The sequence below is a fragment of the Rhinatrema bivittatum genome, chromosome 14 (genome assembly GCF_901001135.1).
Source record: "Rhinatrema bivittatum chromosome 14, aRhiBiv1.1, whole genome shotgun sequence".
Taxonomy (NCBI): domain Eukaryota; kingdom Metazoa; phylum Chordata; class Amphibia; order Gymnophiona; family Rhinatrematidae; genus Rhinatrema; species Rhinatrema bivittatum.
The window spans coordinates 51,513,849-51,530,948 of NC_042628.1; the positions used below are offsets into that span (position 1 = coordinate 51,513,849).

Sequence of the window (17,100 nt, forward strand, 5' to 3'; positions counted from 1 at the left end):
TCTCAGTACTCACATATACACATGTTTTTTCTCTCTCACTTATATAGGCTCTTAATTACACATTTACACATATGCTATCTTTTCACGCTTACACACACACACAGGCTTTCAATCACATAAATACATGCTGTCTTTTTCTCTCACACACAGACTCTCATTCACATGCTTACAAACATGTCCTCTCTTTCTCTCATTTACACACAAGCTCTCAATCACATACTCACATGCTCCCTCACCTAAATAAGCTCTCAATCTCTCTCTTACTTATACACACAGGCTCTTAATCATACATACACATGATTCTCTCACACACAAAGGATCTCAATCATACACACATACTCTTTCACACAAACAGGTTTTCAATCACAAACTTACACATTCAGGTTCCCAATGGTAAACTTACATTCATGCTCTCTCTCTCACAGGCAGGCTCTCAATCACAGACATACTCTCTTTCACATATACAGGCTCTCAATCATTCACATACATGCAATCTCTCACTCACACACACAGGATCTCAAACACACATGCTTGCTCGCTCATTCACTCTCTCTCTCCCCCACCCCCACCCCGGGAACTCGCGGCAGCAGCAGCCTCCTCCCAACGCTAACCTCCTTAATTTTCAGCCCTCGCGGAGGCGGAGTCCCATCGGCCGCGGTTGAAGCTCTTCATTTTCCTCCGAGCCCCGCTGCAGTCTTCTTTTCGTCGCGCAGGCACCCGATGCTCTCCACTTCCTCTTCCGGGCCGCAGGGGGGGGGGGCGGGAAGAAGAGACCACACAAGCGTGGTCTTTGCTTCCCGCGCACGCACCCGATGCTCACCACTTCCTCTTCCGGGCCGCGGGGGGGGGGGGGGGGCGGGAAGAAGAGAGCACGCCGGTGCCACTGACTCCAGCTGTCCTGCCGTGTTCCGCCCGGGCTGACAGCATTTTAAGCCCAGGCGGAGGAGGACCAGGGAGCAGCTGGGTCAGCGGGGGACTGGAAAGTGTGGCGACACTTGTCTGCGAGCCAGATGCAGCCCTCAAAAGACCCATATCTGGCTCGCGAGCCATGGGTTCCCGACCCCTGGCGTAGAGTGAGCCCGAAGGCCCACAGGGACAGGTTTCCCCCGCATTAAGTATGCCGAACCAATAGCCTCCTTGAGCCAACGAGCGATCGTGGTTTTGGAAGCCACATCACCCCTCTTTGAACCAGTACACAAGACAAAGAGATGGTCAGAGACGCGGAAAGGATTCGTAACCTCAAGATAGCGAAGGCGGACCCTGCGAATATCTAATTTCCGTAAATCTCTCGCCCCAGAATCCGTCCGCTCCCCTTCAGGAAAAGAGGGAAGCTCAATCGACTGATTCAAATGAAACGCCGACACCACCTTAGGTAGAAAGGAAGGAACTGTCCTCAAGGATACCCCGGAATCAGAGATCCATAAGAACGGCTCCCTGCATGACAGAGCCTGCAATTCCGAAACTTGCCTAGCCGAAGTAATCGCGACGAGAAACACCACTTTTAGCGTAAGATCCTTTAGCGTCGGCCGCTTGATAGGCTCAAAAGGTGACGAACACAAGGCAGAAAGTACCCAATTGAGGTTCCAGGACAGACAAGGATGACGCAATGGAGGACGTAAATGCTTAGCCCCCCGAAGAAAACGAGCTACATCCGGGTGTAGAGCCAGAGACACCCCATGCATCTTACCTCTAAGACAACCAAGCGCCGCCACCTGGACCCGAAGGGTACTACAAGAGAGACCTTTAGAAAGACCAGCCTGAAGAAAAGCTAGGACATCGGACACTGAAGCCCTCATCGGATCCACACTGCAATCCCTACACCAGTCTTCAAACACCGCCCATACCCGAACGTAGGCTAAGGACGTAGACTGTTTTCCTAGACCTCAACAAGGTAGCTACTACCGCATCCGAATACCCTTTATTCTTCAAGCGTTGCCTCTCAAAAGCCATTCCGCGAGACAGAAGTGATCCGCTGCCTCCAAACAAACGGGGCCTTGATGAAGAAGAGCTGTGGACACTCGGGGAGGCTCTACTGACAAGTGGAGTAGATCCGCGAACCACGGACGCCGCGGCCATTCCGGCGCCACCAGAATCACGTCCGACGGATGCAGTTCTATGCGCCGAAGTACCTCGCCTATCAGGGACCAGGGAGGGAACACATACAGTAACACGTTTGTTGGCCAGGGAAGCACTAGCACATCGACCCCTTCGGCCCCTCTCTCCGCCGGCTGTAAAATCGCAGAGCCTTTGCGTTCCGAAAAGTGGCCATCAGGTCCATGTGTGGCGTGCCCCACTTTTCGCAGATGAGGTGAAACGCTTCCTCCGTCAGCTCCCATTCTCCTGGATCCAGATGATGCCGACTGAGGAAGTCCGCCTGAACATTGTCGACTCCGGCGATGTGAGACGCCGCAATGTTGCTGAGATTCCGCTCCGCCCAGCACATCAAACGTTGCGCCTCCTCCACCACTAGCTGACTCCTTGTCCCGCCCTGGCGATTGATGTACGCCACGGTAGTTGCATTGTCCGACAACACTCTGACCGCCTTCCCCCGAATCAGCGGAAGGATTCCAGCGCCAGAGCCACCACCCTGGTCTCCAAGCGATTGATGGACCACTGCGATTGAGCCCTTGACCACTGTCCCTGCACTGACCGTCCAAGACAGACCGCTCCCCAACTAGAGAGACTGGCGTCCGTGGTGACCACCATCCAGTTGGGCATGACCAGGGATACTCCACACGTCAGATGATCTGACACCAGCCACCAGTGGAGACTGGCCCTCGCCTGGTCCGTGAGCGTAAGCGGTAGATGGAATTGTTCCGACACCGGCTTCCAGCGGGAGAGCAATGCTGATTGTAAAGGACGTAGATGAGCAAAAGCCCAGGGAACCAAAGCTAGCGTGGACACCATGGAGCCTAAGACCTTCAGGTAATCCCACACCTGAGGATCTGTAGGGACAATAAGTGTCTCACTTGACACTGAAGCTTGACCACTCACTCCTTGGTGAGAAACACTTTGCCCTGCCTCGTGTCGATTAGTGCTCCCAGAAACTCCAAGGACTGAGTGGGGGTCAAACGACTCTTGGCAAGATTGACCACCCATCTGAGAGAGCGCAAGAGCTGGAGAACCCTGGCGACCGCCTGCCGACATTGAATCTCGGACTTCGCCCGAATCAATCAATCGTCCAAGTAGGGGTGCACCAGAAACCCCTCCCTCCTGAGCTGAGCCGCCACCACCACCATCACTTTGGTAAACGTGCGAGGAGTGGTAGCGAGGCCAAAAGGGAAAGCTCTGAATTGATAGTGCCTGCCCAGAATGCAGAACCTGAGAAACCTCTGATAAAACGGCTGAATGCCTATATGGAGATACGCTTCTGTGAGATCCAGAGAAGCCAGGAATTCGCCCGGACGAACTGAGGCGACAACCGACCGAATCGTCTCCATTTTGAAGCGTGGAATGCAAAGACACCTGTTGACCCCCTTCAAGTCCAATATTGGTCTGAACGTGCCCTCCTTTTTTGGCACTATGAAGTAAATGGAGTAACGGCCCTTGCGTTGTTGCCCGAGAGGCACGGGGGTTATCGCTCCCAAGTCCTCCAGGCGCTGAAGAGTGTCCTGCACCGCTACTCGCTTCTCTCGGTACTTGCAAGGTGAGACGAGAAACTTGTCTGCAAGAATCCGTACAAAATCTAAAGCGTAACCTTGACTTATCACGTTGAGGACCCACTGGTCCGACGTTATTTTGATCCATTCCTCGACAAAGAGAGCCAACCTGGCTCCCACGTTTGGCACCACTGGCGGAACCTGCCGAGAGGAATGGACCAAACGATTTTCATTGGGAAGCCTTATACACTGTTCCCGATGGAGGACCACTTTGCTTCCCAAATCTTCTGCCACGAAAGGACTGAGGCCAAGACGACTGCCTTGAAGAGCTTGGACAGTAAGACAATCCTGAAGCCCTCTGTGGGCGTGACTTCCTGTTCCCCCGGAACCGGGTCCTATTGGACAAGGAGCTCCGAGACCTAGGACTGTCCTCAGGCAGCTTGAATGCCTTGTTTTCTCCGAGCGATTGTATCAGGTCATCCAACTGTTTACCAAACAACAACTTCCCTTTAAATGGCAGAGAGCCAAGATGAGCCTTAGAGGAACCATCCGCCGCCCAATTCCGAAGCCAAAGGAGACGGCACGCGGAGACCGCTGAGACCATGGATCTGGCCAACGTGCACAAAAGGTCATACAGAGCATCCGAGCTGTAAGTGATCACTGCCTCCAAACGATTCGCCTGAGCAGCTTCATCTTCCGAGAGATCAGCATTGGCCTGGAGCTGCTGGGCCCAGCGCAGGCCCGTCCTCAGGGCAAAATTACTACATATCGCTGCGCGAACTCCCAGAGCAGAGACTTCAAAAACTTTCTTAAGTTGGAGCTCCAGCTTCCTATCCTGTACGTCCTTAAGCGCTGTAGCCCCTGTGACCGGAATCGTCGACCTCTTCGTCACGGCCGACACCGCTGCATCCACTCTAGGGAGACGGAGAAGCTCCAAAGCGTCTTCTGGAAGTGGATAAAGTTTATCCATGGCCTTACTCACTTTCAGGCCCAATTCCGGAGTGTCCCATTCTCGGAACAGTAGGTCCGATGCCGAAAAGTGAAATGGAAAAGCCACCGCCGGACCACTAAGGCCCAACAAAACCGGATCCATTTTGGCTCCTGGCCGGGACTCCACTGGTGGAGCTTCCAAGCCGAGCTCCTGAAGAATGACCGGAATGAGTGGGGCCAGTTCATCCTTCCTAAATAACCGTACCACCTTCGGGTCGTCACCTTCCACCGCAGGAGTGCTTTTGCCGGTACCAGGCTGAGCTGGCACCTGCCCTTCTGGCTCGCCGGCCCCCCCCAGGGGCCCCATGAGCGGGTCCACCTCATCCTGCGACGTGGACTCTGTGTCCGTGTCCTGAGGGACAGACGTAATGGACGCTTATCCTTGGGCGGGTCCGAGCCCCTCCGGGACCTATCTCTGGACCGCCTTTTCCGGGACCTTGACTGCTGCCCCAGTCCCCCAGGGGCTAACTTCTTTCCTGCCTTCCTTTTAAAAATCTTGTGCTTCAGTACTTTGTGCAAAAGAAGTGCAAAGTCAGAAGAAAATGACGAATCAGATAAAGAGGATGCCTCCCCCAGGCTATCCTCTGGCACAGGAGACGCCGCCCCCCCCCGGGGTGCCCCCTCGGGACGGCTGCTGCTGCGGAGAAAGCGCGGGAGGAATTGGGCCATCCCCCATAGCCGTCCGTGTGGCCTCCCGAAGGGAACCTAAAATGGCTGCCGTTCCCGCACTGAGCGGGAACGACTCTGCACTGCCCTCAGCATTCAGCAAGACGCGCGGCGGCGAACACAGCGTCCGAGACCGGCCCCCCAACCTGCATCGGACGGCCCCTCACCGCCCGGAACGCAATTTGAGCAGATCCCGTCGCGCGCCGAGCCGCACGCGCGGCAAGAAGTCCCCCGCGGCATCTGCACTCACCGCTGGCAGACCAACGCAAAAGAAAAGCGAGCCTCCCAAGCGAAAGAGACGGAGAGTCGGCGCACAGGGAAAAAATAAAAACAGTTCTCTTTTTTTTTTTTGTACTTGCCGCTGCTGTCCCTGGTTCTGAAACTCCTGTTCCAGTGGGGTGAGTGAACCGGGCTCCCCGGTGTCACCCCCAATGCTGCTAACCAGAAGGGCCGGGTCCTCGACCCTTAGCAGCGGCCTCAACCAAGGGGGATGGTCCCCTCAGAAACTTCCATCCCCCTGGGAGGTTCCCACGACGAGGGACTTTTTTTTAATTTTTTCAATACTATTCTTTACTGAGGAATCCCCGATCAAACCTGACTAACTAACACCAAAACCAACTTTCACCCTAGGGATCCCAGAGGCTGTGGCTTCTGCACCTGCACCATCTGCTGGAGACAGAGTAAGACCGAGAGGCTGTGGGTGGCTCCCTGCTATATGTGGCTGAGCCCGACAAATCTTGCTCTGTCTCCATCTGCTGGTGCGGAGGCACAACCCAGCTGTCTGGACTGATCCAGGTACGTACAGGGAAAGATATTTTAAGAAACTCTGCCATTGCAGACAACAAAGAAGCAGGCTCTGGATCAGGAACAGCAGACGAACTTCCTGCTGCCACAGCACCCACAACTCCAGAGGGCCTGATCTGGGCACGTACAGGGAAGGGCAGTTCCCCACAGCCAAGCTGGGAAAAAAACCCACTCCCAAAGGGAAGCCCCTGGTCGCAAGGCTCAGCTCAGTTTGGAGAGGAAGTCACAAGACTATCAACCCAAGGGCAACTCAACTGGGGGAGGGAGTCCAGAGACTAAATTCCCCAGGAGTAAAGCCCAATCCACTAATTTCTTCATCCAGCCTAAAACCAGGATGTTTGCCTACCATCTCTGCTGGAGACCAAGAATACTGACAGGCTGAATGCAGCCTGAGACCCTATAAGGGGTAATCACAGGGAACCTATTTTTCTCTCTCCATGTACTGCCTGGAGGGCTAACTCTTGAGTCTGAACTGGTCTGGCTGGCTGAAGAAGGAAACAGATAAAAAAAAAAAACAACCTAGGATTTTCCATCCAGCAATCAGACAGCGACTTTCAAACCTTGCACACAAGTGTAAATTCACTAGGTACTTTTTAGCTGCATATTTTACATCAGTTTTCTAAGGGAAAACGTTGCCTTTGAAAGCAGAGTCTGAAAAAGTACAAGCACAAACCTGCACCTGCTGTCTGTGTGACTACTTTTTCCATTGAACACATTCATACAGAAGTACTAATCCCCCCTATAATCTACACCAATGAACTGCCTTCACACGTGTACTTTTACATGCAGGCAATTCTCAAAGATTCTCTTTCATATATGGAAAAAACTATTTTATGCATGGAATGGCTTTGCAAATTGCCCTCCTGAAGACCATCCTCCCACACCCAAACTCCACTGCTCCAAGGGCTGGCAGGCTCGCTCCACTACACCCACCCACAAGCAGAGGCTTGTCCAGATGATGGACGATCCATTTACCTGAGACGGCCTCCACCGTGCTGGGCTCCTTCCTACTGCTGAAAGCCCCGATGAGGCTCCTGTCAGACTGGATCACGCCACTGTCCAGGAACTCGGGAAGGCCATCAAAGACATACACATAACTTTTCTACGTACGGGTAAGAGAAAGAAAGAAAGGCAGAATGTTGAGAGGGGAGAGAAGTGTCAGAGCCAGGTGAAAAACATATTATTATCCTAGCCACCCACACAATCCAGCACAGGATAAACTCGCCACTAGGAAACTTCAGTCGATACTGCAGGTTAGAGCATCCTCATTCTCACCATGCTAGGGGAAGTAATATCTGGAGTAAGGGTCAGGCTGATCCTGGGGCAGTTTGTCTCCAGGTGACAAGGCTCCATGGTGTCTGAAGTGGATAACACCCATACACAGTAGGACATGCCAAGGCCAGAGGTCCCCCCAGCTTTCCGAGAGCCAAGGGCAGAGGAGGAGATATTGGTGAGGAGAACTCTACCTCCGCACTCCCGGTAGCAGGTCCCCTGATTCCTAGAAGCAAGAGAAGACAACCTTCTTTAAGAATAAAAGAGCTAAACATTGTGTCAACAGTAGCCAAGACATATAGCTTATTTTTATCCACACCACCACTAACCCTGCCCCTCCGTTTAGTAGTAACACTCTGCCCCCTTACCTAGGGTTCCCATAGTAGCCAGCGACACATCGCTCACAGTGCTCCCCTTCTGTGCTGTCCATGCAGTGACAGGCTCCTGTAGTGACATCGCAGTAGCCCATCGATGCTAGCCCATGCCCATTACATTCACACTGTTGGCAGCCACTTTTCTGTGTGGCATTTCCAAAGCTTCCCGGTTGGCAAAACTGGCAGTGGTCTCCTTGTGTCCAGTCTGTGGAGAGAGCAGGGAGAGAGGAAGTTTGGTCACTGAGCACGGTGGCAGCTGGGAGGATCTGAGCTGGTGAGGCAACACTGGGATGCAGCGTCAAAACGGTTACTCACTCTGACACCTATCGCAGATACCGGGGCCCTGGGAACAGCTACTGTGAAAGCTGCAGCCGCAGTCCACGCTGCACTCCACACCACTTTCATTCACAGCAGCAAGATCAGAGGTCCAGCCCAGATCGCAGATACAGGCATAGTCAGGGGGTCCTCGGCACGTCCCGTGGGAACACTCGTTGTAGCAACTGCAATGGAAAGGATCAGGCTGTTTATTTGGAAAAATCTGCGTTCCCCCGCTCCTCCCCACCAACAGTGGATAAGATCATTTCCCCATCCTTCCACCTCTTGTGCAGTGTGGTCCCTCTCCTGCAAGAGTGGAAAAGCCTGTGGACCTGGTGCTGTAAAAGTCACAGCGCTGTATGACATGTTCAGTCCTGGGGGAGGGGTAACATATGCTCAATACTGGGTGACGGCGTGGCATAGAAACATAGAAATGACGGCAGAAGAAGACCAAACAGCCCATCCAGTCTGCCCAGCAAGCCTTTGCACTCTTTTTTTTTTTCTCCTCTCTCATACTTATCTGTTACTCTTGGCCCTTAGTAACCTTTTGGTTCTGAATCCCTTCCACCCCTGCCATAATGCAGAGAGCAGTGTTGGAACTGCATCTAAGTAGATATCTAGCTTAATTAGTTAGGGATAGTAACCGCCGCAATAAGCAAGCTACACCCATTCTTGTTTACCCAGTCTATGTAATTCAGTCCTTGTTGGTTGTTGTCTGTATATAGATCCACTTTTCTTCATTCCCCCCTGCCATTGAAGCAGAGAGCTATGCTGGATATGCGTGAAGTATCAGTCTTCCTCCCTTGCCGTTGAAGCAGAGAGCTAACTTACATCAGACTTTCTCCTTTGCCGTTGAAGCAGAGAGCTATGCTGGATAGGCAATGAAAGTGAAGTATCAGGCTTATTTGGTTAGGAGTAGTAACCACCGTAACTAGCAAGCTACTCCCCGCTTTTTTGTGAATGCATATCCTTTTTTCCCACATTACCTCTTGCTGTTGAAACTTAGAGCAATGTTGGAGTCACATTAACTGTGTGCATGTTTATTGAATAAGGGTATTATCTCCAGGTAATAGCCGTCATTCCCACGAGCCACCCACTCTTCATACACATCCTCTAGACTTTATAGATCCACAGTGTTTATCCCACGCCCCTTTGAAGTCCTTCACAGTTCTGGTCTTCACCACTTCCTTCGGAAGTGGTGAAGACCAGAACTCAATACAGTGGAGGGGTGACGCTGCGCAGCATGGCACGGTACACTTCATCACCACTAGACAAGAAGCAAGAGAATTAAGAAACATTTCCTCACGTTCTGTTACAGTAAGTGACTCCATCCCCTGCATAGCCGCGTTTACAGTGACACTCAAACGACTCCTGGGTGTTCTTGCAGGTGGCATAGTGGTGGCAGTTTGCCATTGCCAGGCGGCACTCATCCACATCAGGGCATATGTTGTAGGACCATAGGGCAGGTTCTTGCTGGGCTGGCACGCGAATTTCAGTGAGGGCAGCAGAGCAGTTAGGGAAGCCCTTCAAACTGGAGAAGTCACCAGGTAAGCACCTGCAAGAGGAGACAGTCTCAGTTCTTATCACCTGTCATCATTACACAGAACCTGCAGGAGAGAGAATCTTGGCAAATCTATTCTATTAAATGTATTTAAAATAGTTATATAGCCTGCAAATTATACAATAAAGCTTCTTCTAAGTAGGAAAAAAAACTTTATAAATACACAGTAGTGAAATTAGGTTCTTACCTGCTAATTTTACTTTTCTTGAGTCTTGCCAAACCAGTCCAGCCAGTGGGTTTATTTCTCCTACCAGCAGATGGAGGCAGAGAACAAGTTCTTTGTTCTGACATCCTCCTCTTTATAAAGCCTAGGGCAGCAGGGAAGGAATCAGTAGTCTGTTGCCCAAGCTGATGCATAAGTTCCCCCCAGATAGGCAGGGAATGCTTTACTTCCTCGCCATATGAACAGGTTATGAACACCAACCAGCAGATGGAGACAGAGATTAACAATCTTGCTGACGTCACCTCTGTATTGATATCAAGCAGCCAGTATTCTCTGTCTCCAGCAGATGGTGGATGTGCATTACTGTGCTGTGGATTCAGGCCTAGCTGAATGAAGTTAGATGGTCAGGCTCCTGAAGTGACAGCATAGGACTCCCTCCCTCGGTTGAGTGGGTTCCTGCTGGTGTGGCTGGAACAAACAGTGGGGCACCAACATTCACACCATTCATACCCTAGTACAAACTCTCTTTACTATACAAATAAAAACACTAATATTGCATACAAAATTCTTCTCTGTCATCAAGAAATATGTAACAAAACTTATCTTCAATTTATATTAGCATCAAAATTGCTATTTTACAAGAATGAGTTGGTTGATATTCTCACAAGAACATGAGTTTTCACTGACATTGTTTAAAGATAATGGTGGCTTTGTGAGATGGAAATTTGCCTTTGTTAGATACGATATAAGCCCGTTTATTTTTGGGAGATGGTACAGTGGAATAACAAGTGAAATGGCAAGCGAATACAGTGGCAAGTGACATCGTATTGCGTATGGAAGGTTTCTATGATACAGATAAAGTTCCTTAGTAATTTGAATATTTACCCTGATGAAGCTCTCGAAGGAAGTGCGAAACGAAGAATTCTTTGTTGGGAAGTTAAGAATAATTAAGGGAATCCAAGCAAGTCTATGTGACTTCAAGAATATTAAGTCAATATAGGAATATATGAAAAATATGAAAATAACTCATGTTATTGTGAGAACATCAACCGACTCATTCTTGTAAAATAGCAATTTTGATGCTAATATAAATTGAAGAGAAGTTACATTACATATTTCTTGATGACAGAGAATTTTTTATGCAATATTAGTGTTTTTATTTGTATAGTAAAGAGTGTAGTAGGGTATGCATTGTATGAATGCTGTTCTGAGTAAGTTTTTATTCAGGGTAGTATTCGGCAAATCATATGCTTTGTAATTTTTGGGATTTTTTTGTAAGTAATTTACTTTGTAATTTCATTAAAATTGTTATTGAAGTATGTAAATTCTTTTTTTCTCATTTGGTTTTGCATATTTTGAGTGTGAGATTGATTGATTTTATCCTTCGTTGAGTTTTTGTACAAACAGGGGGGCTCCAGAGGTGACATTTGACACCCCCTTCTTTCTGTTGAGCAGGCTGGTTCAAGAAGGGTTTCCAGGAAGGTAAGGTTGGCATCTGTTCTCTTTGCCCTTCCTTACTCTTCCTTCTGTCCCCACTTCAAACTCCCCCCCCCCCCCCCCGTAGGTATCTTTGTTCCTCCCCCCTTCTTTCCTGGTCCCTGAGTAGCTGCCTTGCCTTCATTTCTGTGCCTTCGAGGAGCAATAAAAATAAAAAAATGTAAAGCATGCAGAGTAGGACAGGCCGGAGAGAGAGGCCTGCTCCGAGGTTCAGGGAGGTCCTCATTCAGTGGGTTCTACTGCAGCCACTGCTTGCAGGCTCAGGAGGTACTTGAGATCCGGGGGTGCGCAGTGTAGTGTGCCTGTGTTCTTGGAACCATGTGGTGTGGGGAAAAATGGCACTGGTGGCTCAGCATGGGAAAAGGTCTGTGCTGTGATCAGCCTGCTCACTGTGCTTTGTGCTTCCGGGAAATGCACAGAAACGGAGAGAGATGATGGACTGCAAGTTTGTGGCAGCAAGGGGTTCTCAGTCAGCGGCATCAGAGGAACTCAGTGCTCCCCCTTCTCAGAGGGAGCCCGGTGACCATTTTGGAACAGAAGGGCCTTGATAAGAGGATGGGCTGCCTCCTCTGACTCCAGAGTGCAGGCAGGAGCAATGAGTTGGCCTCCTTCGCCCTGCCAAGCCAGCGCTGCCTGTATCAGGGTTGGAGATGTCCTTTCTTTCCTGGATTGAGTATTTTTGTAAGGGGCAGGAGACTTCACAGGTTTGAGAGTCCTCTCTTCCTTTGGTCCCTGCATGGCTCAGAGGGAAGAAGCAGTCTTGAGGGGACAGGGGAGGATCCCTTCCTGTCAGAGGATTCCCTGGATAGGGGTCCTATCTCCAGGTGATGTTCTTGGGGCCTTGGAAGAAGGGGAGATTCCCCCGAAGTGGGGAAGCCCATAGAACCATGCTTAGTTTTTCCATAGGGATGAGTTGATTGTGCAGTCCTTGAGAGAGTGGCAGCTGGTCGATGACACAGGAGACAGGGCTGAAGTGTCCCAGGGAGATACTATCAAGTTTAGTTTGTGGAAGACATCCTGTGTCCCTCACCCCCCCCCCCCCCCAATGAGGTGATATAGGAATTGATTGATTTGGAGTGTTCTCCAGAGTCTAATTTTAAAAGGGGGGGGGGCGGCGTTTGGGCTCCAGCTGCCATGTATCCACTGGATTCTCAGGTAAAAGGTCAGTTCTGTTTTCCCCATGTAGACACCTTCGTGTGCTTAGTGACTAAGAAAACTACCATTCCAGTGAAGTAGGGTGCCACACTTAAAGATGCCCAGGACAGGAAGATGAGCCTATGCTTAAGCAGGCCTCTGATGTGGTGGCCATGAATCTCCAGATCTTAGCCTGCTATTGTCTTGTGGCACGTTCTGGCTTCAGTTTGGTGCAGGAGGTGCGAGAGTAGTTGGGGGGAGGATTTACTCTCTCTGGGTATGATTATGCCCTCTACAGAAGGCCTTGCTCTCTCAGTGGAGTCCCCAGTCCCACAACTAAGCGAGAAGATTACCTCTTCCGGCATTGGTCACACCGAGTCTACAATGATGGTTGAAACATTGACATTTGCACAGAAGGATGGATTTAATATTCTATGTCTGGATAGCGGTGACCATGGACATGAGTCTACCAGGGTGGGATACTCACTGTCAAGAACTCACAAAGCAAGGAGGCGGGTTGGTCCATCAAACATCTAGAAGCTCAGGCAATTCAGTTGGCACTCTTCAGATTTGTGCCCCAATTGCTCAGGCAGCCAGTAAGAGTAACGTCTGACAACACCAAGGTGGTGGCATACATAAATCATCAGGGCAGCACCCGAAGTCCACAATTCTCCTTAGAGATTGATCTTCTTCTTCCTTGGGCAGAAAGCCATCTACAAGCCTTGTTGGCATCTCACAGATCAGATGTGGACAATGTGCAGGCTAATTGTTTCAGTCATCTTGGATCCAGGAATATGGTGTCTGTCGGACATGGCCTTCGACCTTATTGTTGCCAGTGGGGGCTGCTGTTTCTGGATTGGATGGCAACCAGTGTGAATGTAAAGGTACGCTGTTTTTTCAGTCACAGGACAGATATGTAGTCGGTTGGAATTGATGTCCTTGTACAGGAGTGGCCACAGGTGGAGACCCTGTAAGCATTCCCCTCTTGGCCATGATAGGCAGAGTGGTTCAAAGATTTATGAAGCATCCAGGACTTGTTCTTCTGGTAGCCCCAGATTGTCTTTAAAGACCATAGTATTGGGATCTATCTCGTCTGTTGTGTGACAGTCCTCTTCAACTCCTGTCTCTCAGGAACTTGCTTTGTAGGATCTGGTGTCTCACGAGGATTCAGAATGATTCTCTCTTACAGTGTGGCCCTTGAAAGGATATGATTGATGAAGAAAGGTTATTTTGCAGCAGTGGTTTCGACACTTTTGAAAGCTAGGAAGTTTTTGACTTCCTTGGCTTATGTGCATGTGGAGAGTTTTTGAGAACAGGTGTTCTAGGCATCAGTGAGTGCCAGGCCAGAGCTTAATACCTTTGATTCTGGAATTTTTACAGGAGAGCCCCTCTAAGGGGCCTTAATATTTTGAAGGTGCAAGTGGTGTCTCTCTCTTGCTATAGAGGCCGGGTTCAAGGTCAGCTCCTGTCTTCTTATCCAGATGGGTCAAACACATTCAGTAGTCTCTTGGGATCTTAACTTGGTTCTGTCCTTTTTGGTGGGATTGCAATTCTCTCATCTTAAGGTATTTCCCTGTGGTTGCTCACACTGAAGACATTGGCTCCTCATCGCTATCTGTCCAGTGTGGCGGATATTGGAGTTGCAGGTTCTTTCTTGCAGGAAGCTCACAGAAACTATCATAAGCTTGATGGGCAGACTGGATGGACCATTGGTTCTTTTCTGCCATCATTTCTACGTTTCTATGTTTAAAGGTGGTGTTGAGTTTTCACATGAATTAGTCTATTTCCTTGCCTTCATTGAACAACCAGGGAATGTGAAAGACCATGCACTTCTTTGTCCTTTGCATGTGCAGAGGTATCTTTAGCAGTATCTCAAAGTGACCAAAGAGCTTTGGAGATTGGCTCATCTCTTTGTGCTGTATGGTGGTGTGCGGAAAGATGAAGTGGCCTTTCAAGATACCATGGCACACTGGATTAAAGAGATGATCATGGCTACATATGTGGAGGCTAATGTGTCTTCATCAAAGCAAATTCAGATGCATTCTTCGAGGGTGCAGGCTATTTCATGCGTACAGCTGCAGCTGGTATCACCATCAGAGATTTGTAAAGCAGCGACATGGTCATCCTTGCATACTTTTTCCAGGTACTACTGTTTGAATATTCAGGTTAGCGAGAAAGTCTCCTTTACCTCAGCTGTATTGCAGGGGGGCTCAAGCAGCATCTGCCCTGTGAGCTTTGGCATGTCCTGTTCATATGACCTGGCCTAACTGGATGATGAGAAAGGTAAAATTACTTCAAACCTGATAAATTTCCCAATGCTGCTTTCTGGCTGTTGGTTTTCAGTCTTTTTTGGGGCTAGTCAGGGACAGCCTTTGGAGGATTTTCTGTCTATCTTCAAAAGATATCCGGTTAAGTGGCAATCCTTTAAAATATAAAAAAAAACCGACCATCACAACCATGGGCCTCCATTGACTCTTCCCCTGTAACAAGTCAGTGCCACAACTTGAATTTTCAAGCCGTAATATAAAAATTCCAAAATCAAAGGAATATTCACCTTGAGCAGTTGAGTACCGTGCTCAGAACACCAGGTCTCAAAGACCCTCCAAACTCTAATGTAAGATAGAGAAGCTTACATTTGGAAATTACAGAAGGCGAATAACTGTGCTTCAGGAACCGAGCCCTTTCAATGGCCAAACCATAAAACTGAACAGTCTTGGATCCTCATGCAGAATGGGCCCCTGACATAACAGATCCATCTGAGTTGGTAGCCGGAGGGGGCTGCCCACCAGAAGTCTCTGGAGATAGACATACCACGGCCTTCGAGCCCAATCCGCAGCCACTAAAAGGATGGTGTTGGTTTGACTTGCAATCTTCTGTACCAGCCTGTGTATCAAAGGCCAAGGTGGGAACACATACAGCAGAGTGCCATGTGTATACTCCTATAAGGCCGAAAATGCCAGTAGTCTCGAGAGCGGCCACTCACCCGAGAAGTCCAGGAAACTGGCTTCTTATCCTCTGACAAACGCGAGACTTGGGTCTCTCCCCATTTATTTGCCATTTTTTTCCAATTCACTGCCAAACAAAAGTAAGTCTTTGAAAGGCAGCTTAGTCAGATTAGACTTTGAAACAGTATCTGCGGACCAGTTACACAGCCTCAGCGGTTGCCGCAATAACTGAAGCAGCTCCTCTGGCAGTTGTGCATACCAAATCACAGCCCGCATCAGCCAAGAAGATGGCCCCCGGTTCTATCATAGGTCTTAAATTAGACCCAATGCACCAGATTCTTGACAAAGCCATAAGGTAACCAGAGCTACCAAGGTGCAACAAGAAGCAATTTGCAAGTTCATTGTCACAGTCTCAAAGGCTTTCTTCAGGATAGCCTCAGTCCTCCTATCCTGAGCATCCTTCAGAGCCATACCTCCCTCTACCGGGATGGTGGTACATTTATTGACAGAACACACCAAGGCATTTACCTTAGGAAAATGCAAATGCTCTCTGGCCTGTGGATCCAAGGGGTATAAGCCTGCTAAGACGCATCCTCCTTTAAAGGACTCTTCTGGCACATTCCATTCCAGATCAATCAGCTCCTGGATTGCATCCAAGAGGGGGAAAAGAACAAGAAGTCTTGCGCTGGGTGACCAAAACAGGATCCTTCTTCTGCGGTTCCCAAGGAGTCAGGCCCAGCTACTCTGAGGATATCAGACCTGAAAATTCATCTCTCTGAAAGAAACGTAGAAGAGTTCTATATGGCTCAAAATCTGGGAAAGTATCCCCTTCCTCACTAGGAGAGCCCCCCCCCCCCCCCAATCATCATCGGTATCAACCTGATCCACCGGCATTCAAGCTCTGTTAGACCGCACTGTGCTACGGCGCTTGACCATGGAGACAGGCAGAGGAGCACTCGGAGTGTCTGGACCTACCTTAGTAGGAACTGCCACTTCAGCAGACCGGCCCTGTAGAAATGTCTGCAATCCTTGGAAGAATTTCACCCAGGAAAAGGAAGCCAGGTCGATTCCAGGCCCCATGGACCTGAACCTGATGTCCTGGAGCCAGTGTCCCCTGAGGACTCGACCCGCAGACCAATCAGGGGAGAAGACAGCCCTGCAGTATTTCCCTCGGTACACTCCCCTCAACAGAGGCGATGAACCATCATGGACAAAATCGGAAGGAGGCAAATCTTCCCAAGCATCCAGGCAAAGCAACAGCCTTAAAGAAAGTTCTGGCTGAATGGCTCTGATGTGGCAAGATGTAGCCCGATGAATGCTCACGCCTAGGTTTCCGGCGCATACAAGGGTACTTAATGTGGATGCACAAAAAAAGAAAATTATTCCTTACCTGCTAATTTTCGTTCCTGTAGTACCATGGATCAGTCCAGACAGTGGGTTGTTCCCACCTTCCAGCAGATGGAGTCAGAGCAAAAACTGAGAGGACGCTCTCTCATAAGCTGCTGTGCCCTCTTTAATCCCTCAGTATAAAGAATATCAAAGCCAGAAAGAAATACCTTGGATGGATCAATACAAATTGAACAATAACTGTAAACATGTATAAAGGCAAACTTGCAACAAGAACTCCTAGTCAGTCCCATATCGGTCCTGAAAAGATTAGACAGTCGAGCTGAAAATGTGTTCCAAAAACCCACAAAAATCCTTAGGGTGGGCATCTGGACTGATCCATGGTACTACATGAATGAAAATTAGCAGGTAAGGAATAATTTTCTTTTCCCTG

The 17,100-nt window shown here is 49.5% G+C and overlaps 1 protein-coding gene across 1 annotated transcript in view; it reads right to left on the reverse strand.

The window, feature by feature from the left end:
• MEGF8 (multiple EGF like domains 8) overlaps positions 1-17,100 on the reverse strand; it is a 295,542-nt gene that overhangs the window by 160,806 nt on the left and 117,636 nt on the right. The window contains 5 exon segments of the mRNA XM_029577448.1: positions 7,035-7,161; positions 7,335-7,557; positions 7,700-7,910; positions 8,021-8,205; positions 9,327-9,575. Coding sequence (XP_029433308.1) covers positions 7,035-7,161; positions 7,335-7,557; positions 7,700-7,910; positions 8,021-8,205; positions 9,327-9,575 — 995 coding nt within the window.